The 26705-nt window shown below is 38.4% G+C and overlaps 1 protein-coding gene across 2 annotated transcripts in view; it reads right to left on the minus strand.

Moving 5' to 3' along the window:
* Positions 1 to 335: 335 nt before the first annotated feature.
* Positions 336 to 26705, minus strand: part of PDPN (podoplanin) — a 42102-nt gene continuing 15732 nt past the window's right edge. The window contains exons 2-6 of one of the 2 annotated variants that reach the window (XM_074306223.1): positions 12777 to 12862; positions 8952 to 9075; positions 4601 to 4639; positions 3372 to 3483; positions 336 to 2715 (exon numbers count right to left, since the gene is read on the minus strand). In XM_074306223.1, coding sequence (XP_074162324.1) covers positions 2709 to 2715; positions 3372 to 3483; positions 4601 to 4639; positions 8952 to 9075; positions 12777 to 12862 — 368 coding nt within the window. In that variant the 3' untranslated portion in view covers positions 336 to 2708. The remainder of the gene's footprint in view (positions 2716 to 3371; positions 3484 to 4600; positions 4640 to 8951; positions 9076 to 12776; positions 12863 to 26705) is intronic. The other variant, XM_074306224.1, reaches the window with a different exon arrangement.

Genomic DNA, 26705 nt, shown 5'->3' on the forward strand with positions numbered 1-26705 from the left:
TCTCTTTTGATCAGTTTTTTAATATGGGATCTAGCTCACATCCTGGAATATTGTTGGCTTGGTAGACCATGATGTAAAACTTCCCACTTACTTTGCTTCCTTTACTCAGTGGAAAAAGACCTAGACTATAGGCTTGGTGAAATATCCTTCTTGGATATTTTTGACTTCTTAAAGGCATAAAACATGTCCCATTCCATGATTACAAATGATTAATTTTATTTCTTCAATTAACATGGCAAGTTGTAATGCCATTCATAATTTCATTCTGAGATATTCCCAAGAGAGACTCCCTCCCACTCGAAACTCCATGGCGATTCCCAATAAATACACAAATCTCCATCATACATAACTATTTGCTTTATTTGAAAATATCTACACTGTGTTAAACAGTGTTAAGAAACCCACTGTCCTGTCCCAGCAGGCACTGGGTCCAGTGTATAACTTGAAATGGACTCTTATTTTTTTCACAGAGTGGGGAAGAGAAGAAGGGAGAAGTGGTAGGAAACAAAAATTTTAAGGGAATTGTTATAAATCACTATACAGAAATGTGAAGGGTGGGGGAGAGGGAGTTAACTTGAAAAATGTAGTGTTTATAAGTTCTTCTTTCAACCACACTTTATTAGAGCATCTGCTCCCATCTCTTGTGTGCTTAATTCGTAATATGTTGGTGATGGATAGGTTTACCCTAGAGTAGATTATATAAAATAACATCCAAATGTTGGCACAAAACCAAAAACCTGGGAGAGGAACAAGCTAAATTTCTCAGGCAATAACTTCTCATTCTACATCAATTTATTGGATAAGTTGAAGAGCTTAGGTTTGAAACTATATCCAGTCATTCCAAGATGAGTGTCAATGAATAAGGATGTCTTTTAAAAAATAGCTCAATTGACCTTCAGAAAAGGGTGTGCTGCATTTGTCAGTACTGAGATGATGAGTTCTAATGAGGAAATTTGATTCACTTCTCAATATGTGAGGTCAACAAATGAAGGACTGGGAAAGCTTTTTTTATTTGAGTTTTATGTGCTTTAAAATCTTACGGCTATTTAAAATTCGACTCTTGCTACACTCATTTTCCATTTCATACATTTCTCCAATGTGACAAAAGTCAAAGAGGCAAATAAACGTAGGAAGATTGGTACATTCTGCTGTTTGTGGTATATGCCAGTACAAGGGTTCTTCATGTTTTCGAGATATATAGCAAACTGTTTTTAAGCTTGAGTCATATTAGCTACTGGCAGCTTTGTAGCTGCAATGTATGATCTAGCCCAGCAGGGCCACATGCTAAGCATCAGAGGGGTTATAGTGATGTGGTATTGGCAGGCAATCAGAAGCCAGTCTTCCTTTAACTGGAGAACCACCCTGGGCTCATTCATTTCAAAGATACAGAGGTGGAAGGCAGTCAGCTCATAACATCGAGCCAGCAATTCCTTGCTGGAGAAGCTTCTTAAGCAGCCCAGGAGGCCTTGGGGAATGACGGGGGAAGGACTGTCTTTCCAGAATCATGGTTTTCCTGTTTACTAACTCCAAAGGCTGACTCCATAAGGGAGTCTTTGAAGTACTTTGTTCCAACCAACTAGAAACAGCTGTTCCCTAGATCACAAAGGCTTAAGATGCTTTTTGATCACTGCTTGTTCCAAATTCTAAAGAATAAGAAATATAAGGTTTTATGCACTTCAGCCCACCAGAGAGTCTAAGAACACCTGTTGGGAAACAGCATGGTACAGTGAAAGAGTCTTGAATTTGGAATTTGGAACCCCCACCTGGCTTCAAATTCTAGAGCTGTCACTTATCACTTTGTGTGATCTTGAGTAACTCTCTTGACCACTCTGAGCCTCAGTTCCCCACTATGAAATGAGGGAGTTGGGCCAGGTAGCCTCTAAGAATGATTGCTGACATTTCTAAGGTTTACAACATGATTTACCTACATTTTCTCATTTGATCCTCACAACTGCCTTAGTTAATGATATAGGTAAGCATTAGCCTGGGAAATTCAGTTGACCTCAGTTTCTTCATCTGTAAAATGAGTAAGTTGGACTAGATGACCTCTATGCCTCCTGCTTTTTAAGTCTATGACTCTATTCTCTCATTTTAATAAGAGAACTGAGGTTTAGAAAGATGAAGTCATTTGCTCATGGTCACATATCTAGTATCAGAGGTAGGATACAAACACAGGGCTCTGTCCATCCTGCCCCACTGATCCCACAACTATTTCTACGGTTCTAGAATTATGATCCAATGACCCATTTACAAGCAGTACAATTTGAGTAAAGTGAACGTCAATATTTCCACATTCCTTTTGGCTTTCGATGGCAGCCCTCAGGTCAGGGTTCCGAATTCCAAAATTCAACAACTTTCTAGCACCCTAGATTCGCATGCTGCTATTTTGGTTGCGTATGGGCTCATCAATCATTGTTTCCTTGTTTCCTATCCACTGTTAGCTTTTTTAGCCATGTCACCTACTTTTACAAAGTGTATATATAAAAATAAAAAATGATTTCAAAATAACATAGGTTTGGAATCACAGGCTGTAGGAGCCTTCTTGTTTTCAGCTCAGAACCCTTGGAGAGTTCTAGGATCACCACGGATTTAGAACTGGAGGAGCAGCTCTTCCATGGATCATCTTCTCACATGGGCACAGGAAGCTAAAATAGGAGCTCTCTTTAAAAAATAAAATAGTTGGCAGAAGGACATAATTCTCCAGTCATCTATGGCCTATGGAAAAATAAAAACAAAGAGATTGTCAAAGAGATTGGCTGATTGTGAGTATACCAACTAACCTATAAATAGAGAGTTGAATTTGGACTCAAAAAGATCTGGATTCAAATCTTGCTTCTGATAGTGACTGAGGTAAATGACTCTATTCAAATCATTTCTCTTCTGAGGGCCTCAGTTTCCTTATCTGTAAAATGAGAAGGTTTGACTAGATTACCTATGGTTTCTTCTATTATTATATAATCCATATGATCTCTTTCTTCACTAAGTATCTGTTAACCCGGTACTGTGCCGTCCATGCCTTATTTTCTGATACTTGGTTATATACCAACCAAACAGTAAAAAATTTCCAGGCCCTCAAAAAAGTAAATTCAGAGGAAACTTGGGCAACTGGATAGCACAGAGAAAAGAGTACCAAGCCTGGAGTCCAGATTTGAGTTCTAAAGGTCCTTTTGTCTCCATTTTTATGGAATGGAAAACCAAAGCTTAGAGAAGCTAAGGGGTTTGCCCCAGATTATATAACTAGGAAATGGCAGAATTCAAATTCAGGTCTCTTCCAAATCCAAGCTCAGTGTTCTTTCTACTTTACCTCAAGGGTCTTTGAATAAATACACTAATCACACACATATCATGTCAGTGTATATATATTTACTTACGAGTACCTGCCCGACATTTTCCTCACTACTGCAATGATGATTCCAGCAATGATACCAATGGTGATCACGATTCCCAAAATGATTCCCACTAATGTTACAGTCTCCAAACCTCCTAACATAGAGAAAGAGAAGCAAAAAAGAAGCAATATTGGTAATTTATCCAGAACAAGATGGAGAAGAATAATATCCATTCACTAGCAATATATTGAGTCAACATTCTAGTCCAAAGTGTGGATGGATTTGTATTAAGTTACATGTGTTAGGATGTTAGGTTCACGGTGATCATAGCAGCAAATTTCTAAAATGTGTTATTGTCCTCTTGTCACCCAGGTTGAGATTGAAAATTGGGGCATAATACAATGGCTGACCTTGAGCTATAACAAGATTCTTATGAAATAGGCTTTTGTCTATTGAGTTTAAAGAACAATATCTCAACTCTGCTATTAATTATTAGGAAGAGTTTCTATAGGGTTATTAAAATAACCCTGATTCTCTAATAACCATAAACTGTCATCTTGGGCATTTAAAGCTGTTTCCCATCTGGCTTCAGTTTAACCTTGGAGACTTATTTCACATTATTCCCCTTTATACCCACTCCTTATTCCAGCCAAATAGCCCCAATGGCTATTCCCTGAACTAAACATTCCATCCCCATCTCTGGCTTCTAAACCTTTTCTCAGGCTGACCCTGTGCCTAGAATGCACTTTCATATCAACCTCCTAGAATTCTGACTTATTTTAAGTCTCATCTGTGATACCAGCTCCTACAGGAAACCCTTTAGTAATCCTTTTTTTCTCCTAAAATGAGTTTGCATTTACTTATCTGTGCAAATGTTCCATCCCCCAGTGGAGTATGAACTCTTTGAGGACAGGGTCTCTCTTTTTTGTTGGTCTTTAGGGCCCTCTATACTTAATACAAAGTCTTGAATAAGTATCAAATCTTGAACTGCTTGACTAGCCCTCACTGGAATGGTTTGAATTGAAATACTGAATTCACAACAGCTGCCACTAAGCAGAAAGATTTCAAAAAATTTTTAACTTGTCTTTTGATTAAAAATATAACTACCCAGAATTCACTTTGTTTCTTTTCCCCCATTCAAATGATCTTTCTTCCAAAGTGTAAATTTTTCTTTTATAGGAGCTCTAATGTGCTTCTGTTGATAAATACAGTTTATGAATATAAATGATGACAAGAATAGTGGCTTCTTTGAGTAACCCTTTCTAGCTTACCTTTCTCAGTTGTTGTCTTTGTCTCTCCACCCACTTTCTCTGTAAAAAGAGAGATGTAACAACAGCGCTATGTTAGAAAAAAACTGGGATTTAATCATAGAGAAGAAATTTACTTCAGAGGATGGCAGATTAGGTAGAAGATAACAAAAACAGGAGTGAGGAAAATATTTGCTAAGGAAAGTGTAATGGTAATTTTCAAAGTATGTTACCATTCATTATTGGTCTTAATTATTAATTATTTTAATTAATCACAAATAATTAATCATTTATAGTTTATAAGATTTAAAACTAGAATGAACATTAGAACATGAGAGGGACATTAAAACATGAATATCAGAGGTAGAAGGACATCAAATGACAAAGGGGGAAAGGATGCTTGAATGTGAAATGTGAGAGCTGGGAGGACCTTAGACTTAGACTTAGACCTAAAAACATAGAATGTCAGAACTATGCTGTCTTAAATTATAAAATGTTCCAGCAGGGGATTAACTAACTTACTCCCTTCATTTTCCTTTCTTAAGGAGTTTTTCTTTCTAAAAGCTGATGACCCTTTAATTCATAACTTGTTTATTCTCAACTATTTTAGAAGATAGAACAATAAGCCTGGCAGATATTTTATTGTTTGATTTTTTAGAGTTAAAAAAGAAGACATAGAATTAATTTTCAAGGTCATACAATATTTTTGGCAAATAGGATCTAGAAACTACATCTCTTGAATAAAACTCATCATTACAAATATAATTCTTACTGTTTGAGGTATGAAGTCTTAAGTTCTCATAATGGGAGATGAAGGAAACAAATTAGAAAATCTAGTCCTTCCCCTTGAGATTATTAATAGAATAATAACCGACATTTTTTAAAAATTAAATTTCCAAAGAATATTACTTGTATTTTCTTGTTTAAGCTTTTCAACAATGCTATAAAGCCCTATAAGTGTTACTACTTTCATTTTGCAGATAGGGAAACTGAGTAATAGTAAGAGGGGCTAAGAAATTTGTCCATGGTATTAAAGCTAGTTAGTGTCAGAGGTAGGATTAAAACCCAGATTTTCCTGGACCCAAACTTGTCTCTCTATTTAGGCAGCTTGATGGTACCATGGACAGAGTGCTATGCTTGGATTCAAGAAGACTGCGTTCAAATTTGTCCTCAGAAATTTATTACCTGTGTGACCCTGGACAAATAACTTAATTTTTATCTGCCTCCGTTTCCTCAAATGCAAAATGGGAATAAGAATAACACCTGTCTCATAGGGTTTTGTAAGGATAAAATGAACAGTACTTGTAAAGCACTTTATAAATTTTAAAGTGTATTATAAGTGGTTGTGTAGGTTATACAATGGATAGACTACAATGATATAGGGAGGTGGTGAAAGACCTGAGTTCAGGAAGAGTCTCAGATAGTTCCTAGCTGTGTGACCCTGTGTGAGTCAAGTCACCTTGCTTTCTTTTCTTCCTCACATGTAAAAATGATCTGGAAAAGGAAATGGCCAACCACTCCAGTGTCTTTACCAAGAAAACCCCAAATGTATTCATGAAGAGTCCAACATGACAACATATAAATGGTAGCTAGTTAGATTAAACTTGCAGTCTTAAAGGACTGACTAAGGTCATTAATTAATTTAACTATGGTCACACAACTGCATGAAGGCCTTGAACTCTATCTAAGGGAGATGCTCTTCAGGACTAATCAATGATTTCCAAAAATGGTAAAAGTTTTCCTTGGCTGCTTTCTTCCTGATAACTGGTGAACCCCATAGGTACTTTAGCTCCATTTATGTGTCTGAAAAGACCCCTAGGATATCTCTCCGTGGATTTTGTTTGTTTTCCCAATCAGGTTGATCATTGTCACTTTTCTTTTCCCCTTGACCTCATCATGTACTAAATCCTTAACATCTCTGTCAGATGATTCTTTGCTTTATTGTCAGATGGGTAAACAGATTCATCGAGACAAAGTTTCTGCTTTCTGAGTCAATGCAAATCCACAAATTTAAATCCTGCTGCCTATAGAAAATGGAAAGCAAGAATGCTTTAGATTTAGGCTGTCTGCACCTGGATGGTAGCAGACCCATTCCCTCCAGAATCTTCAATTGATCTAAGGATGTGTGTTCCATATGAGAGACCCTGAAGTATGATTATGCCATTCATATTTGAGTGAAGATGGTCTGTGGCCAATCAACAAAAAATTGGAGTCAAAGTGGATCAACCTCCATATATCTGAGAGTGACTTTGAATATGGTCTTTTGGTTTGCAAAGTGTTTTCCTTATAATAAACCTGTGAATTAGATATTACAAGGGTGCCTGTGCTTATTTTAGAGTCAAGGAATATGGCATCCTTGGTCTTTCTCCAAAAACATCATTCAACTGACCATCCCCAAACATTTGCATATATCCTCTATGTCTGGGATGAACACTTTCTTCCTTTTTTTTTTTTTTTTTCAAATTTTCAATTCATATTTCTCCAATTTCCTGTTACCTTTTGAAGTTTCAACCCATATGCTATTCTCTGTTAAGCAGTGGATCACACCAGATTTGAAATCAGGAAGACCTGGGTTCAAATTTCAATTTCTGACACTAGTTGTATAGTTACACAACCATGGAAAAGTTGCAACCGCTCTGAACTTTAATTTCTTCAATTGTAAAATGGGTATAAATAGTGTCTGTAATGCTGACTTCCCAGGGTTGTTGAGAGGCTCAAATGGGAGACATTTGTAAAATGCTTTGTAGACTTTAAAGCTTTATAGTTACATTTTTTTTTCTGGAAACTTTTCCTGAGATAGCCTACTCCAGACTGTTAGGGTTGTCTCCTTCCTCAAATTGTTATACTTGACCTGTAATTTCATTGGTCTATGCAGGAATTAGCAAACTAGTGTCCACAGGAGGAATCTTTCCTAGTTATTTAAGAAATATAAAACATAAGTTTTTATGTTTTAAAATAAAGCTTTACTTTATTTATTGTTTTGTTTAACCATTCTTAACTACTAAACAAAAAGAACAGAATTTGGCCCTCAAGCCATAATTTATTTTGTTTACCCCTTGTCTAGGGAATTTCCAGTGAGCAAATGTCCATGGATAGAAAAGATGAGTGGGGGAGAGGGTCATTGGACTAGGCAGACATTGGGGTCCCTTCCAATTCCAAAATGACAATCTTGTGATACTATAATTTTGGTTCCTTTATCAGTTCTACCAGTTTCCAAGACCTTGGGGAAAATCAAAGCCAGTAAAGGTAGTTTGGTAGTATGAAAAAAACCAGCCTCTGGAGTCTCAGGATCTGGGTTCAAAGACCAGCTTCTTACTACTTGTATGAGCTTAGGTATATAATATAAACTCTTTGTACCTCAGTTTCCTCATCTGTAAAATGAGAGGATTGGTGGAAAATGTTGGACAAGAAGACTTCAAAGGTCTCTTCCGATACTTATTCTATAAGTCTTGAACTTCAGTTTGCTCCTCTATAAAATGGGGTTAGTCAAGCTTAATAAACACTTACAATGTGCTGGGCAATGGGATACAAGTAAAAGAATTATATATCTTAATACCTGGAGCGCTTACCTCACAGGGTTATAGAGAGGACCAAATGATGGGAGGCAAATTTTTACAAATGAAGACTATGAAGTCTATCCCATTGGAATAATGATAGAGTTGTTTTCTTTTTGTCTTTGTCTTTGTATAATTAAGACCTAGCAAAATGTCTTATATATTATTATTTTTAAATAATAGCTTTTTATTTGAAAACATATGCAAAGATAATTTTCAACATTCATCTTTATAAAACCTTGGGTTCCAAATTTTTTATCCCTCTCTTCTCCCCACCCACTCCTCTGGACAACAAGTAATCCAATGTATGTTAAACATATCCAATTCTTCTATACACATTTCCATACTTATCATGATGCACATGAAAAATCAGATCAAAAAGGAAAAAATGAGAAAGAAAACAAAAAGTAAGCAAATAACAACAAAAAAAGTAAAAATATTATGTTGTGATTCACACTCAGTTCCCATAGTGCTTTCTCTGGATACAGATGTCTTTTTCCCTCATGTATTATTATTGTTGCTCAGTCATTTCTGTTGTTTCCATCTCTTTGCGACCCCATTTTGGAGTTTTCTTGGCAAAGAAATAAGAGTGGTTTGCCATTTTCTCCTCCAGCTCATTTTGCAGATGAGGAACTGAGGCAAATGGTGATATGACTTACCTAGGGTCATATGGCTAGAAAGTATCTGAGGTCACATTTGAACCCAGGTCTTCCTGACTCCAGACCTTAAGTGCTCTATCTATTGTACCATTTAGCTGTCCTTTACATATTATAGCAAGTACCTAAATTGAAGCTTTTTAAATAAATAAATTGGTTTCTTACCACTTGGATGGTCAGTTATAACCCTAGAGTCCGTGGAGTTCTCTCTGGTGTGGACTGTGGGCTCTGGAGTAGGTCTGTCCTCAATTGCTGGGGTATGTTTAGTTCTTGGGGTTCTTGTGGGCACCTGTGAGGCAGATAAATGAGAAAAGCAGGTAGAGAGCTAGTAAGTAGCCTTCCAGGAGGAGGAAGGAGACTTTTCTTTGTATTGTTTTCCATTCTTGGGACCTGAGTTCCACTGACAGTGTCACCTCAGCCAGGATTTTCTATGGCATAAAGCATCTGTCTCGGTGGGATATGATACAACAATTCTAACAAAAGAAATGTTATTACAGGATTAATTTTTTTGTCTTTTCATGATGTTCTTCCTCAGCCAGATTGTAAGCTCTCTAAGGATAGGGATCATGTGTTACGTTTTGAAAATATCAAAGCAAAGGAAATAGTTCCCCCCCCCCCCCCGCCCAGAACATTACTGTTATTACAGGCTTGTTCTCTGTGGAAATTCATCTAATCTCATAATACTTAAGAGGACAAGACACTTGACTGACAATTGCCTTGATCTCGGTCTCTTTAAGAGCTAATGTTGTTGTATTTCAACGTATTTAACATATATTGGACTACCTGCCAGCTAAGGGAGAGGGTTGAGGGAAGAAGGGGAAAATTGGCAATTCAAAAGGTTATGCAAAGATCAATGTTGGAAAAATTACCCATGCATATGCTTTGTAAATAAAAAGCTTGAAGAAAAAAACAAACAAACAAACAAACAAATAAATAAGTAAGTAAGTAAATAAATAAATAAATAAATGCAACTCTGAAAAAAAAAAAAAAAAAAAAGCTAATGTTGTTTGAGAAAACTCAGGCTTCTAATCTCAGTCCTGTGAGAAATAAAGGCAATCTGAGGCACAAAAAATTAAATAAAATGTCAATTCAAGACACAAACATGTAAGTACCTACTATGTTCTAGGTACTATGTTAAGCATTAGAATATAAAGAAGGCAAAAATGGCCCTTGCTCTCAAGGAGCTCCCACTCTAATGGGAGAGACAACATATAAATAATCATGTATGAACAAGTTACATGCAGGATAAGTAGGAGATAAGTAGTAGAGGGAAGTCACTAGAATTAAGAGGGATTAAGAAAGCCTTCTTGTAGCAGGTGGAAATTTAGTTGGGACTTGAAGGGAGCCAGGAGATGGAGAGGAGGAGGGGGAGTTCTAGGCATGGGAGACAGTGAAAATGCCTGAAGCCTAGATGGACGGTCTTGTTTGAGGACCTGCAAGGTGGCTACGTCTCACTGAATCATGAAGGGGATGCTGTAGGAATGAGAAGACTAGAAATGTAGGTGATGGGGGGAAGTAGGAAGGGCTGTGAACACTGAACAGAGGATTTTCTATTTGATCTTCAGAATAGTTCTTTTCCCAGAGCAGTGCTCAAATATTTGTGGGTAGTTTGAAAGTGGTGGGATGGAGAACTTAGAGGAGTAGAGATCAGAATTGGAAGGGACCTTCAAGGTCCACCTAATTCAATTTTCTTATTTTAAGAATGATGAAATCTGGAAGTCCAGTAAGGAAACTTACCAAGATCACATAAGTAATTCTAATCGAAGATTCCAATCCAGTTTATAGGAGGGACTCTGAGGGTTAGGAAATGAGAGAGTGTATCCCAGACACGGGGATCAGCCTGTGTAAAGGCATTGAGTATAGACATGGGGGCTGTCCAATCCTCTTAGTTTAAAGGTGAGAAAATCTGGACACCCAGAAGGTTGAGTGTTTTGTCCATGGTCACATAGGTAGTGAGTGGCAGAGCTGACATTTGAACCCAGGTCTGCCGAGTCCATTAGACTACACCCACATTGATTCAAACTTATTCAGTTTGAAAGGCAGTGGGTAGTGTCCTCTTCAGAAAAGATGTTCATTCTTATTGCTCCTCCTATCCTACGGGGAGGTCAGAGGGCTTTGAGCCAACTTGGAAATGGAATTCCAAATGGAATTCAACAAGGATTGCAGTTATGCAGCCACGCCAAGGTACACAGTGGCTCAGGATAATGTTATGTGTGAGCAGTCAAGGGCCTCTCTCCCAGAGTTGGATCTAGACAACAAATCACAAAAGGGAAACTTGGAAAGTTAATGAAGGACACTGCCTCTGCCCTGATCTACTTTGGAGCAATGGTGAGTGGGAGAAGAGTAGGGGTCCTTTGCTCACAATTAAACTTAGACCCCTTTCCCCTCCTCCATTTCACTCCCTAAAGTTCAAAGTCAGTGAATAGTTATGGACAGGAAGAACAAATCACAGCCCTGGAAAATCCCTTCTGTGCAGGGAACTCCTCTGAGATCTATGCAGACAGTTATCCCAGAATTTGAGAACTGGAAAGATTCCCCATGATCATTTCATTCCCATACCTGAAAGGAAACCCATCTACAGCACAGCCTTTGCTTGATCTCCAGGAGGAGGACTTCTGAGCCAGCCCATTCTACTTTGAATACTGTCACCATGTCCATACTCTGTGGACGGACCCCCATGCCTGGGATGCATTCTCCCATTTCCTAACTCTCAGAGTCCCTCTCATCCTTTAAGATGAAGTGGAAGCATTATCTGTTACATCAAATCTTTCCTGGTTTATTTCCTTAATTGCTAGTGTCCTCCCTTCCAAACTACTTTGGATGTATTTGTAGTTGTTCATTCAATCAATTGACATTTATTGGTTACCTACTCTGTGCCAGGCACTATGTACTAAACAATTGGGATACAAAAAAAAAAAAAAAAAAAAAGACAAAAGAGCTTATAATCTAATGGGGGAACCAACATGCAGACAAATCTACATAAAGCAAGTTATAGACAGGATTAATAGGACATAATTAACAGAGGAAAAGCAGTGGAATTACAATGGAATTTTAATTGGGACTTAGAGGAAGCCAGGGAAGTCAGGAGCATCATGGAGAAAGAAGAATATTCAAGACATGAAAAACAACCAGAAAGTTACTCCATCCCTTGCCTATCCACTTGCTCTATCCACTGTATCACCTAGTTGCCCTAATTGGTTTATTCTTTTTTTTTTCTTTAGAATTTTTTTCCACGGTATATATGCATGAGTAATTTTTTCATAATATAATCCCTTGTATTCATTTTTCCAAATTTTCCCCTCCCTCCCTCTACTCCCTCCCCTAGATGACAGGCAATCCCATACATTTTACAAGTGTTACAATATAACCTAGATACAATATATGTGTGTAAATACTAATTGGTTTATTCTTTATGCATCACTAGCACCCAGCACTATATTCATTGCATGACAGATGGATGACATTAAAAAATAGTTGATATAAATAAAAAACCTAAAAGTTGATTGATTGTTAAGAAGTTGTTTTGTGGGGTTTTTTTCTGGTATCAAAACTAAATTTGTCTCCCTGCATCTTTTTCTTTTCCTTCTTAGTTCTTCCCTCTTGGATTGGAAAGAACAAGTATTTTCCAACTTCTTCATCACAGTGCTTCATTGGATTATAGAGTTAGATTTAGAAGGGTTTTAGAGACCATCGGTTGTGACTTTCTTACTTTATAGATGAAGAAACTGAGGTAGAGAGATTACAGATTATCAGGGTCACACAGAGAACAAGGGAAGTAGGATTTGAAGCAAAGTAGCCCATCCTGACTCCAAGCCCCATGTCCTAGCCAGTAGGCGATACCATCACTCTTTGGATACTTATTCCGCTTATCTGAGCCTCCTTAGAGAGCCATTCCATTTCCTTGCTTTCTGTTGTATCTCAATCTAGTCTTCAGTTCGTGGAATTAAGCTTGGCAAAGAAATGAGACAGTGTGAGATTAGAAATACCCACCAGAGTAGGTGCATCTTCAGAGGGATAAGAATTCCCATCAATGGAGTTTACTGTGGTCGCAGCATCTTCTGAGAAGGCTATGCTGTCTGGGGGAGAAAGACAGAGTCAGGATTCCAAATTGAAAACCCTGTAAGCCACTGTTTGGCTTCATCTGAAAGATTCCCCACCCTTCCTCTTTGGAACATTACACTTCTATCCAGGCATTTCTTTGACTCTCTGCTGTTCCAAGAGCCTGACTAACATTTCCTCAGACCATTTTCCCCAACAGTATTCAGAAACCTGGAGAGCTGGACAGTACCTCAGAGGTAATAATAACACCAATATTGCAAAGACTTGTGATTTCTTTAGTGAGGGAAACCCTCCAACAATGCCTCTATGTCTTTTTCCCTCCCTGCCTCCCTTTCTTCCTCCCTTCCTTCCTTCCCTCCTTCCTCCCTTCCTTCCTCCCATTCTTCCTCCCATTCTTTCTTCCTCCCTCCCTTCCTTCCTTCCTCTCTTCCCTCCCTTTCCTTCCTTCCTTCCTTTCCTTCCTTTCCTTCCTTCCTTTCCTTTCCTTCCTTCCTTTCCTTCCTTCCTTCCTTTCCTTCCTTTCTTCCTTCCCTTCCTTCCCTCCTTCCCTCCCTCCTTCCTTTCTTCCCTCCTTCCTTTTTCCCTCTCTTCCTTTCTTTTCTCTTTTCTTCTTACCTTCCTCTTTTCTTTCCTTCCTTGCTTCTTTTTTTTTCTTCTTCACTTTTACATTTCTTACTCTTTCTTTCTAAGAAAGTCACAGTATCATAAGATAAGAACTAAAAAGGACTTCAAAGGTCAATCCACTCTTTTACAAAGGAGGAAATTGAAGCAGACAGAAGTCAGGTACCAAGCTCAAAGTCACACATAGAGGGCTGGGAATTGGTCCTCTAACCCCAAAGCTAGCATGCTTTCCAATGAACCACATTGCCTATGAGGGTAGCACCCCATTTTACAGATGAGAACACTGAGTGAAATGGATCTGTAATATACTATAAGGCACCTCCTACCCGGCCTGCTATTTTGTGGCCCTGATTTCCTGTTCTTGTCCCCATGGTCTGGCTCCACTTACTAATGCTTGACCTGTACACACTCCTTATTGCCTCCCACATACCAGAGCCAAGCACTCTTGGTTCTCTGCCCATGCGAGCAAGATCTGTTGCACTGTCCCGGCTCAAGTCTCCCTGCTTGATTTCTTTTGACCCCATGTGCCCCAGATCTCCCTCTCTGACAGAGCTGTCATCAGGGTGGAAGAACTGAAGTTTTTCTCAGGGCCCCAGATCAGGCGTAGCTCGTGTGCTCCCTCCTAATATAAGTTCTCTGGGCCAGAATCTTCAAGGCTCTCCATCCTCTACCAGCTCTGAGACATCTAGCTCTGTAGTCCATTTTCCCTTGTCCAGCCCCAGTTGATCTCCACCAAGAATCCATTGAATTACTGGGAGCCATCTCCTGGGCTTCTTTTTGTACCTCCAGCTCTTAGTACTTATATGTTATATAATTATAGTTTCTCTATAATATGAAAATATAGTTTCACATTATCTATTATAATTTCTAATATAGAGGAAATACTTAACAAATATTTATTTGACTGTGTCCTTTTGAATTCTCTTCTTCCAGCCCACTTAAGATTGGGCCACCTTCCCTTTTGACCCAAGTGTACTACAACTTCCTCTTGGTTCCCACTTCATACCTTTCCCATAATCTGCTTTGTATTCCAATGTTCTTCTCATATCAACAGAATTTTGCTTGGCACTGAAATTCCTCTCTACAGCTCTACCTTCAAATTGAATATGCATTTATTAAGTGCCTAGAATTGACATATTACTGAATTGACTTGGCCAGGGTCACACAGTGAGGAGGAGGCGAGATTTTAACTCAAGATTTCTTAACTTCAAATCCTGGCCACGGCCACGATGCCCTTTGTCCTTGGCTTTTCACTGGCTCCATTTGGAGTGATCTTGGTTCCTGGCATGGAAGGCTTGAACCCTCTTGGATCATTGTCCTCTCATGCATGAGGGAGAAAAGTGAGACCCTAGTGATCCAATGACTGTATTTAGGAATCACAGACAAGCCTTCTGAGCCCTGCTGGGTGATGACAGGTGACTTGCCCTGGGCTTTGAGGGGCAGGATGGCAGAGTGGCCATGCCCAGGGAGTTAAGAAGTCTTGAGTTAAAATCTTACCTCCCCTGACTGGGTGACCCTGGCCAAGTCAGTTCAGTATCCTCAGCAGTATAAGGAGAAATTTGGGTTTAAAAATCTTCAAGGTTCATTTTTGCCTGAAATCAGTGACTCTACAACTTCATTACAAACAGAGCATGTGCCCACTTGAAGAGTTAACAGTCTGACTCATGATCCTCAGCCCCCTCCCCTGGCATGGGGCAGGTTCCCGAAATCCCATGACCAAACCATCTTGCAAAACAGGGGAGAAACCACGTGCCTTGAGGGGGAGGAGACCTCTGAGTCACACAAGAGCAGCTGGGACTGTTAGCACCTCTGTCCATTCAAAGACATCTTTTTCTCCCCCTCGGCTTCCCTTATAAATATGCTTACAGACAGCCCAGCTCAAGACAAGAACTAATAAATATTTGATTGGAACTTTGCTGGCAGTGAATGAAGGAACACAGTCTCTGGAGTCCTCCTTGTCACTGCTTTTCATTCTGCATTCGATGCTCTAAATCCCCTCCCTGAAGATGGATGGCATGGGATAAGACATCTGGGCATGGGGATTTATTTGTAGTCTCTGAGGGGAAGGGTTTCATCAGGAGCCACAGTCAAATAATTGTTAGGGGCCAAGGATGGCTTCCCTCCTCTCTCCTCCCCCATCCCCATTCAACAGAGGTCAAGATTTGGCTGCCAGAGGGATTGATGGGGCCCATTGAAGACAAATGTCTAGAAGAGCTGCTGGCTTGGGAGGAGGGGAGGAGACTAGTTCCTTGTCAGACAAGGCCCCTTTATTTAGGAGCCAAGCATCTCGTTGCCCTCCTTTTCAAAACTGGAGTTCTGAAGCTGTCATAGCAAACAATGAATTTTTAAAAGTATTTTCTGGAGCTATCTGTTTGGTCTGACGACTTGCACGTCAGTTCCCCAACAGCATAGAAACAGAAATATAAATATGCATGTTTATAGAAATATATGCAGCTAAATAAGCATGTGCATATGGGAAATCAGCACAGCCAGCCACATACACACACACAAAAACCCTTGAATTTAGAATGCTGAACTTGAGATCATCAGACTCACGTTTAAATCCTGGCTCTTGTCACTTAGTCCCTGTGTGTGCTCGAGAAAGTTCCTCTCCCTCCCTGGGACCTGAGTTTCTTCATTTAAAAAATGAGGGAATTGGCTTCTTAAACTTTTTCCCCTTTTTGCCCAAGAAATTTTTACATGATCCTAGGTATATAGATATATAAAAATAGGTATATAAATCAAATATTTATGGATAATAAATCACAATTGGCTTCTTAAACTTTTTCCCCTTTTTACCCAAGAAATTTTCACATGATCCTAGGTCTATAAATATATAAAAATAGGTATATAAGTCAAATACTTATAGATAATAAATCCTAACTTCACAATCCCCACACTGAGTTATGAGACTCCATATGGGATTGTGAGCCACAGTTTAAAAAGCTGGAGGCTAGATGACTCTGTGTTCCTCCCAATCTTAGAACTATTATCTTGGAACTCTATGAGCCTGGTTGATAAAATGCTGGATTAGAGCTGGGAAAACCTGGGTTTGTTTGAATTTTTAAACAATAATTTATATATATATATATATATATATATATATATAATTATATTAATTAAATAATATTTATACTATAACACAAAACAAGAAAATAAATAATACATATAATAGTATGTACTAATTATATATATAATATAATAATAATAATAATAATAATCCCAACAACAGCAAGCTGTAAACAACAGATCAATAGACTCAAGGTCCCAAATAAAAAAAGATCTTTTTCTGTTTTTCATACATGAAAACTTTCATACTTGTTGGGATTGGTCAAGTTTGGAAAACAAGAAATGAAAATTAAAATCTTGATCAAAAACCCAAGTTTGTATTTGCCTTTGATGTCTGCTAGCTACATGACCACAAGAAAGTTACCTTAATGTCTCAAATCATCAGTTCCTAAAAGCAGGCAGTGTGCTTCAAGAGAAAGAACACTGAATTTGCATTCAGAGAACCTATGTCTGAATCCTTGCTCAGCAGTCTGTGTGATGTTAGGAAGTGGTTTGGCCTTTCTGGAATTTAGTTCTTCATCTGTAAAAGAGGGGGGACTAGATTTTTTTTGTACAGCAAAATAACTGTGTGGACATGTATACATATATTGTATTTAACTTATACTTTAACATATGTAACATGTATTAGTCAACCTGCCATCTGGGGGAGTGGGTGGAGGGAAGGAGGGGAAAAATTGGAACAAAAGGTTTTGCAATCGTCAATGATGAAAAATTACCCATGCATATGTTTTGTAAATAAAATGCTATAATAAAATAAAATAAAATAAATAAATAAGAGGGGGACTAGTTTACCTCTAAGGAGCCTTTGTCCTCCAAATCTAAGGCTCTTAAATAATAAATGTAAAGCATAAAATATTTTGTAAACCTTTAATCACTCTATTAATGTGAGATATTATTATATTACACTACCTCTCATATATGTATAACTTATCACATGTACTACATAATACATGAAAGCAGAAAATATAAATGCATACACACATATATATAAACATGTGGGTACATATACCTATATAGGTATACACACAACACATATAGCTACCTATGTGCAAATGTACACACATATATATCTACATATCTATTTACAAACATATCTAAATGTATGTTTGTAAATAGGTGTAAATGAACAAATATAAATATTTATTTGGAATGGAATATTTGTAAATAGGTATAAATAAATAAATATACAAACAATACACACAAGCCTATAGATATACATGACATGCCACAAATTTATGCACATACATAGATGTATTTTTAATCCCAATTCAGATTCAAGGCTAAAATACTAGCCCTGGAAACTGGGTTGGGGGCTCTGTTATCACTCCCTGGTCTTCTCTCTCCTATAAACACACTCAGTAAAGAACTGCAGCTCTTAGACAGACAAAGCCCGGTTCCTGAATGATAGACAGGATTAGAGGGTGTCCCTTTTGTCTCCATGCCCTCCATTTTTCTCTTGGCTTCATGGGAGAGTTGCTCTTACTGAGAGATTCCCAACCCATCCCTCAATGATTATAGTCCCTGCTGTCCTGCCTTTAAAGGTCCCTGCTGAGCCACAGCTGCTGGATTTCAGCCTGCCTTTCCATCTTTTTTCCTCTCCATTGTGGAGTTTGGGTCATTTCGTGTAGCTCTCCTGCTCAAAACCATTTTCCTTCTTTAAAACAAAATAAATAGCCTTGGATGCTTCTAAGAACATCAGCTCCCAACAACAAGCCGTGTATGTGCACATTAGCATCCAAGGTCAGTACAGCTCGTTCTAACTCTCTCGTACCCCACTCTGTCCCTGCTTGTGGGTGAGATCTCATAGAAATTTTCCAGTATGGGCCCAATCTCTTTTACTAAATCTCTAATTCTGAACTGTGTTCTAATGGGTTTGGGGCCAATTGGACTTTTGGTCTGTCTATAGTGTGATATTGTAAGCTTGTTGAGAGCAAAACTAGTACACTTTTGCTTTGAGATCCATCCCAATGTTTTGCACAGGATTATGGGATCTCAGGGTCCCAGATCTGACTAAATAATCCCACCGCCTTCTTTTGATGTTGAAGGATCTGGGATTCAGGATGGGGAAGATACTTGTCCAACATCAAAAAGTAGTAATTGTCAGAATTCCGATCCAGACCCTGCCATCTCTTTTGTTTAATAGAATATGAAATACATTTTAATGAAAAAAATTAGGGTAAATATGATCGCGGGAAAGGGTTGTTTGAGAACAAACTTTGGCAAATCTCTTTTTGTATGAATATTTTAATTGAGAATAACTGATCTATTGACTAACATTGGTCCCTGAAGACTTCTGCTTAGAAGTCTTGTTATCCAAGTTTACATTACTGTATGCCCTTGAAAGTAATGACACTTCATTTTTTGAGTATATTCCCCAAATTAGGCTGATTACTAATTCAGACTTGGACATTCCCTGGATAACAATACTGGAAATCATGCTAGACTAGGAATCAGAAGATCTAGGTTTGAGGTTAAGCTATGATCCCTCTTGGTTGCACAACTTTGGACAAACTCTGCCCCTCCTTATCTCTTCTTCTGAAAAATAGAGACCAAAATAATTACATAACCCATCTCATGGCTTTGTTATGAAGAAGTCACATTCTACATTATAAAGCACAAAGCAAATTGTTATTTTCTCAACTCGTCCATAAACTTTCTGTATGACTTTGGACAAGTCACATCCCCACTCACGACATCAATTTCCCAAGGAAATGAGGACAGACTTAGATGATGTCTCATGTCCCTTCTGGTTCTGACCCGAGGAAATGCACCTTGATAGACTGGATAAAGCGCTGGGTTCCAATCCCAACTCAGATGCTTCTTTCCTGGGTGATCTTGGGCAAATAATGACATTTCTATGGGCATCAGTTTCCACTTCTGTAAAATGACTTTTTACAGCTCTAAATCTTTAATTCTAAAAGAAGGGTCCAGACAGTTTTCTCACTGAGCACTAACAGGAATTAAATCTCTAAAGCCAAGGCTCTTAAGCTTCTCTGTGTCAAGGACCCCTTTGAAAGTCTGAAGAACTCTCATCTCAGAATAATATTTTTAAATGCGTGAAATACATAGAATTACAAAGGAAGCCAAGTTAATTCTTAGAAAATATTTTTAAGCTCAATTCATGGACCCAAGTTAAGAACACTTGCTCAAAGACAAATAACACTTATCCTGAAAAAAGCAAGAATCAGCACAGTGAAAATTTATTTTTTTTAAGTATGAAACAAATTCAAACAAACCCATCGAAAGGTTTTTCTGACTAGTCCAGAATTTTATCAACTAGGGCTCATAGAGTTCCAGGGTAATAGTTCTAAGGCTGAAAATAAGCCCAGAGGTTATGTAGCCTTCAGCTTTTTAAATTGTGGGTTGCCAACAATTTTGTAAAAAAGCAGAGTTGGGGAGGGGTGTTAGACAAAATAGCTTCTGGAGTCCCTTGTGGCTCAAAATCTATAATCATGTAAATTAATTAATCTTTCCAAGCCTCAGTTTCCTCATCTGTATAATGAGAGGGCTGGGCCAGATGATCTCTGAGATCTCTTCCAGATCTAAATTGATATCAGTGCAAGCTTAGATCTTACATCCTCTTGGAAGGATGCTTTAAGAATTCCCCTTCCTGTCTGGGCCATGCTCCATTTTCATGTCTAGCTGCTCTCAAACTTGCCTGGAGTTTGAAAAAAAAAAAAGACTTTACTGCTGCATGCAGCTGTTGTTTTTGAAACAAACTTGCTCTGAACGAGGCCCTGCCTTCATCTCCCAAGTACCACCTTCCTGACTCAGCGACCATCTTTCAGAAGGAGGATTGAGCTCAAGTTGATTTTGTCCAGTATTCTCAGGATTGCTCCCTTGGACACAACAGCGTTCTCTTTGCCAGCTTCTGCCTGGGCTGCTTCCAGCCCCTCTGGACTTTCCTCAATACAGGCCCCTTTTCTCCTGCCTCTCATAGACTAATTATTGTGGGGTCACTTGGGGGGATTCTGTAGGACTCACAGCACCCCATGAAGGGAACATGGGAAAGAGGGGTACATAGGATAAGAGTGGTCAAGAAGGGAGGACCCTAAGTTTTTTCTGGGGGCCTCAAAGTATTCGTCTCAATATTATCATTGCAACTACTTCCAAAGACTCACTAACAGTTTAGTAGGGAGCTGGGTAATATAATAGAAAAGGTCTGTTCTGGGAGTCAAGGGAACTGGGTTGCAGGCCTGCCTCTGCCACTAACTCACAGTGATTTGGGACAAGTAATCGCCTCTGATAATTGCATTCTCTGGTTCTCAGTTTAGTGTAAAGTCAGGAAGGAAAGGTTGGAACAAATAATTTCTAAGGTCTCTGAGAACTTTTATATCCTGTGTTCTAGCCCCTTCCAGCTCTCACATTCTGTGTTCTCAGGGTTCTCCCAGCTTTGACATTTCATGTGCTAATGGTCTTCCCAGATTTGACACTCTGTGTTCTAAGACTCTCCTAACTTTATAGTCTGTGTTCTAAGGGCCCTCCCAGCTCTGACATCCTGGGTTCTAAGGGCCCTCCCAGCTCTGACATCCTGTGTTCTAAGGGCCCTCCCAGCTCTGACATCCTGGGTTCTAAGGGCCCTCCCAGCTCTGACATCCTGTGTTCTAAGGGCCCTCCCAGCTCTGACCTCCTGGGTTCTAAGTTCCCTCCCAGCTCTGACATCCTGAGTTCTAAGGGCCCTTCCAGCTCTGACATAATAGGTTCTAAGACCTCTTCTAGTTCCAACATCCTCTAATTCAGTTTCTGGATATCTAGGACTGTCATTCTGGCACCTCTAAGGTGAAAAGGTGACTGTTGCACACCTCTTCCTTTCAGAATTATTTCATTCTTCAGCCTCTCCTCTAAGACTCCTGTGGCAGCCATCTTTACTCCCCCCTGCCCTATCTTCCTAACTGCTGGCAGCCAATAATTCCCCCTGCATCCTGATGCTCTGGACAGACTTAAAGATATTTTCCAGCCACTTCATAAAGATCTACTTTTCTCCAAATCCTATTCATAATTCATTCCCTATCCCTGGAATTATTAATCACATTCAAGGAGACGTGTGTTAGGTGACTATGCCTCCTCTCTGCCATTTTCCTCGTCTGTAAAATGAAGAAGTCGAGTCTGGATGGCCCCCAAATCAGCATAAGAATTTCAGAGAAATTCAGTCACTGAAAATCCAGGTAAACAAAGACAGTAGTATAGAAGCCAGGAAATTGATTTTAAAAGGAATGTGCTATTGAATATCTTTAAATTGTAATTTCTAAAGAGTTCTCTTGAAGATCACAAATCCCTGATAGAAACTCTAGGAGTGAGGGAAAGGAGACTTAAGGTTCAAGGATTAGGAGTCCTGGCTCACTGAAAATAATAACTTACATTTTCAAAGTGTAATATAAAATTTGCCAGGAATTTTATACATTAGCTCATTTGAACCTCAAAATGATCCAGAGAGTTAGGTATAGTGGGTATTATTATTCTACATTTCACGGAAGGGGAAACTGAGACTCAGAAATGGGAAAATGACTAGCTGACAGTCACATGACTAAAAATTGTCAAAAGTGATATTTGAACTTTGATCCTTCCTGATTAAAAAAATCTAGCACTTTATACATTCTGACACACAGTGTTTCAGATGTGAGAAATTGATTTTCATGAAAATCATAAACTGCTGACAGGCAAAATTTTTAAAATTTCATAAAGGCAAGGCGGGTACAAAGTTAAACAGAGTTTGGAAAACCTGTGTTCAAGTTCTGCCTTTGACACAAATTGGTTTTATGATCTCTGGTCTATCACCAACCTCCCAGTGCCCTAGAGAACTATCTAAGACATTAAGGTAAAAAGAAGGTGCCCTTATGCTTTGGAGAAAGAAAAGGAAGAGAAGAACACCTACTATGTGCTAAGCACTTAAAAAAACCCAAACTAAATATTATCTCATTTAATCCTCACAACAACCATTTGAAGTACATGCTATTATATTCCCATTTATTAGTTGAGAAAACTGAGGCAGATAGTTGTGGGATGATTTGCTGAAGGTCACACAACTAGTCAGGATATAAGGCTGTATTTGAACTCAGGCTTTCCTGACGCTAAGCCCAATCCACTTGAAGAGGTCTCTATAATGATGAAATTATAAAGGTGATTTTAAAAAGAAGAAAAAAGAAAAGCACTTGCTTCCTTAGAATACTGGCAAGTCACTTAAGCACCTTCTGCCTCTGCTTTCTCATCTGTAAAATCTGTAGTAGCACTTTCCTCCTGCTAAGGATTCTAAGGAGAAAATGATGTAAGCTTTTCAAACTTTAAGGAGCTATATAAATGCTGCTGATTATGATTTGTATTTATTGCTGCTCTTCAGTTGCTTTAGTCATGTCTTTGTGACCCCATTTTCTTGGCAGATAGTGGTGGTTGTTATTTCTTTCTCCAGCTTATTTGACAGATGAGAAAACTAAGGCAAACAGAATGAAGTGACTTTCCCAGGGTCACACAGCTAGGAAGTGTCTGAGATTTGAACTCAAGAAGATTAAAATTCCTGATTTCAAGCCCAGTTCTCTATCCACTGTGCTCTTTTAGCTGCCTTTTTTTTAAACAATTAGGGTCATGAATTTAGATCTGAAAAGGATCTAGTTAATCTAAGCCTTCTCATTTTATAAATGAGAAAACTCAGGTTCACATGGTAGAAGGGATGTGCCCAAGGTCAAATAGATAGTAAGTGGTATAATAGCCATTCAAATCCAGGTCTGTCTAGGGAGACACAACCATCCATCACCCCAAGTTGTCCTGTGTTAAAGAAGGTAGTCCTTGGCACATAGGGGCTTAACAAATGGTTATTGACTATTGAATACTGGCTATTGCTATTATCAAAAAACTCGCCTTCTTTCCTGATATTCCCTCATTTCCTTTAGAGCAGAGTTTCTTAACCTGAGGTCCATGGATAAATTTCTAACTTTTTTGGGGGAGGGCAATTTAATCATTTTATTAAGAAGACAAACAGGTTATTAAATTAAAAAGATGATCATCTCATTTAGACCAAAGATAATCAGATCAAAGACAAACCCTTCATCAAAGGGTTTCTTGAGAAAACTTATGAGAAAAGACAGTGTAAAAGGGAAAATGAAAAAGTGGATGGTGTTTGACAAAAATCAAAGGGGGTAGTCCAGTTTGATAACACTGACAAAATCAAAAAGAGTTTTTTTTAATTTGTTAAAAAAAAAACCTTTGATAACTGTATTTCATTATAACTGGCTTCCTTTGTAGTCTTATGCACTTTATTTTTGAATATAGAATATGATTTTGAAGTCCATAAAACAGTATTCTAAAAGCAATAGGCTTTACTTGACTGCTAAAGGTGTTCAAGGGTTCAAAAACCTTGCTTCAGAGTCTATGCAGCTGGCCCTGAGCTCACGTCAGATCATCGCGTGAGGATAATGTTTGAATTCCAATCCCATTCTGCCAGAACCCCTGCTTCATAACTCAACCACAATAGGACATGTTTTTATGTCCGTGCAATGTGGATGTTATTCTGAAACTGTTTTGAATATTTAAACATCTTGTGGTTGAACTTACAAAAAAGGGGGGGGGAACCCTAAGTCTTGCGTTAATCTAATTGCATCATCTTCCTTGTAATAAGGCTTCCTGGCAGCTCTGGAAGCAGACCTGCCGTGTTCGTCAATAGAACCAGGCAGTGATTTTTAGTTTACTCAGAGATTTCTAAAGTCTGAGTTCCTCTTTAGGCTGTCCAAATGCAACAAATCAGGCTGTGAAGATGAGAGATCAAACAGCCCTGAAAGTATTTGCTAAGAGTTTTTATTAAATAAAATAGCTGATATGGAGTTTTTCCTTTAAAAGGCTTTTGCTTGTCTCTAGCATATTCTGATTGTCTGCTTCAAGATGACAAATAAAAATAGCACTCATCAACTTCTCCATTCTCTCCATGATTAAATGTTGGAGAGGGGTCAAGAACAGGGATCGAAGAATACCTCCAAACGTGAGGCCTTTCCTTAGGCCTGAGTTTGTCCAAAATTAGTTTGGTATGCATTTAAATATATATAATCTATATATCTATCTACATATATATACATATATATACATACATATATATACATATATACATACATATATATATATATACATACATATATATACACACACACACACACACACACACACACACACACACACACACATATATTCTCCAGTAGAATACAAAGTTCTTGAGGGGGAAAGACTTTCACTTTGGTCTTATATAGCTTCTCTTAATAATAGTATGCTGAAAGATTTGATTATAAGTAGTCCAATTCCTAAGATATTTTTCCTTCCTTCCTTCCTTCCTTCCTTCCTTCCTTCCTTCCTTCCTTCCTTCCTTCCTTCCTTCCTTCCTTCCTTCCTTCCGCAATTGAAATTAAGTGACTTGTCCAGAGTCATATAACTTTCTCCTCTTCTAACTTCCCTATGACTATTAAGGCCATCAACATCCTTTTAGTCTTCTAGTTATTTTTCTAGACAATCTACACAATCTTAACTCCTCACTCACCCTCACCTCACACATACATTGCTAAATCTAATTACTTCTGCTCTCATGTCTCTCGAATTTTCCCCCTTGTCTCTATTCACAAGTCATTGCCTTATTCAAATCTTCCTCACCTCTATAGTCTCCTAATTTGGTCTTCTTGCCTCAAATCTCTCCCCACTTAAATCCATCCTCCACAGCTATTAAAGTGATCTTTCTAAAGTCCAGGTCTGACCATGTCATTCCTTAAAGATTCAATAAACCCCAGTGGCTCCCTATCACCTCCAGGATCAAATATGATTTTCCTCTCATTTCATCCTTTTAAAACTTCTATTTTTGTGAAAGTTTCATAGTGTATGTAATTATATATTTATAATGATTATAATTATATGTATAATGTATATGTTTACAATATATTATATATAATTAGTATAGTAGTATACATATATTTGCAATTTAAAACATATATATCTATTAGAGATCTATTTAATTTTTTTTTAACTGAGAGAGATGTTTCATAAAAAAAAAAATTAGATTCCAATTAACCTTTGCTTGGAAATTTCCAAAGATTAGGAAGGAACCCATTACTTTTCTCAGGACCAATCCTGAAGGAGCACTATCCCTAAAATACTTCTCATTGCCATGTAAATTTGCTGTTGTGCTTCATTAATACAGCCAGTAGACTAAAGGAGCCAAAATGGCTTACCAGCTATCCTCCATATGAAACATTTCATTTCCTACCACACAAATCCTCCCTCTCCTCCCCTCAGCAAGGCTTAATTCAAATAGCACCTCCTCTGTGAGGCTCTTTCCTAAGTTCCCCAGTTGTAAGTGTCCTCTTTTGGTCTCCGAAATTACTTTGTTTTTTTTTGTATTGATTTATCTCTTTAAACATTGTTTCCTCTCAATAGAATATAACCTACTTTAAGAGACAATTTTATTTGCTTAGTACATAAGAAGTCCTTATTGCTTCTTGAATTAAATAGCTCTCTAAACCAAAGAAAGAAATAAACTTCCATAGCTCCATGAGCTCTTTGATCTCTATGGGACCACCCACTATAGATCCTTTACTCTCAATTAGAATTTCATCGTTATTGACTCAATCCAAAAAAATCAGTATGGTCAAAGTTTATTTATTTGCCATTGAGTAGGTTTTCATAAAAAGTTGGGAAATATAAGACATGGTTCTAAATGTCAAGTCTCTTGCACCCTTGACTCTCCTTCTTTCATAAGCTGAACCAGCCCCACCACAGGAGTCGGTTATTGCTCTCTGATGGGTTGGCTACGAGTCCCTTAGAGCCTAGGTACAAAAAACACCCTTCCCTGTCTATGGCTGCCAGACTGACCACTGTCTCCAGACCCGGGGTTGTGATCGCTAATGACTCTGGATGGGGCTCAGACTTCACCTTTATAGTCTTTCAGCAGATTCTGGGTAAGAGACCACATGAATCAAAAGTACTTCTATGGCCAATACAGACAACTTCCAAAGAGCAGCATGGGGACAATGAATTTTGGGTACTATCCATGGAAAATTTAGCCCTGGGCTGGCTAACAGTTAGGTGGATGTTCTGGGAATGTAAATTTGTTTTGATTTTAGCCCAAGTAAACTTGCTGTTCCCACAAATCACAGTGCTTTACATTCACCAATTCATAACATTTCAAAGTGGGAAGAGACCTCAGAAGAC

This window comes from Sminthopsis crassicaudata, chromosome 3, assembly GCF_048593235.1.
Source record: "Sminthopsis crassicaudata isolate SCR6 chromosome 3, ASM4859323v1, whole genome shotgun sequence".
Classification (NCBI taxonomy): domain Eukaryota; kingdom Metazoa; phylum Chordata; class Mammalia; order Dasyuromorphia; family Dasyuridae; genus Sminthopsis; species Sminthopsis crassicaudata.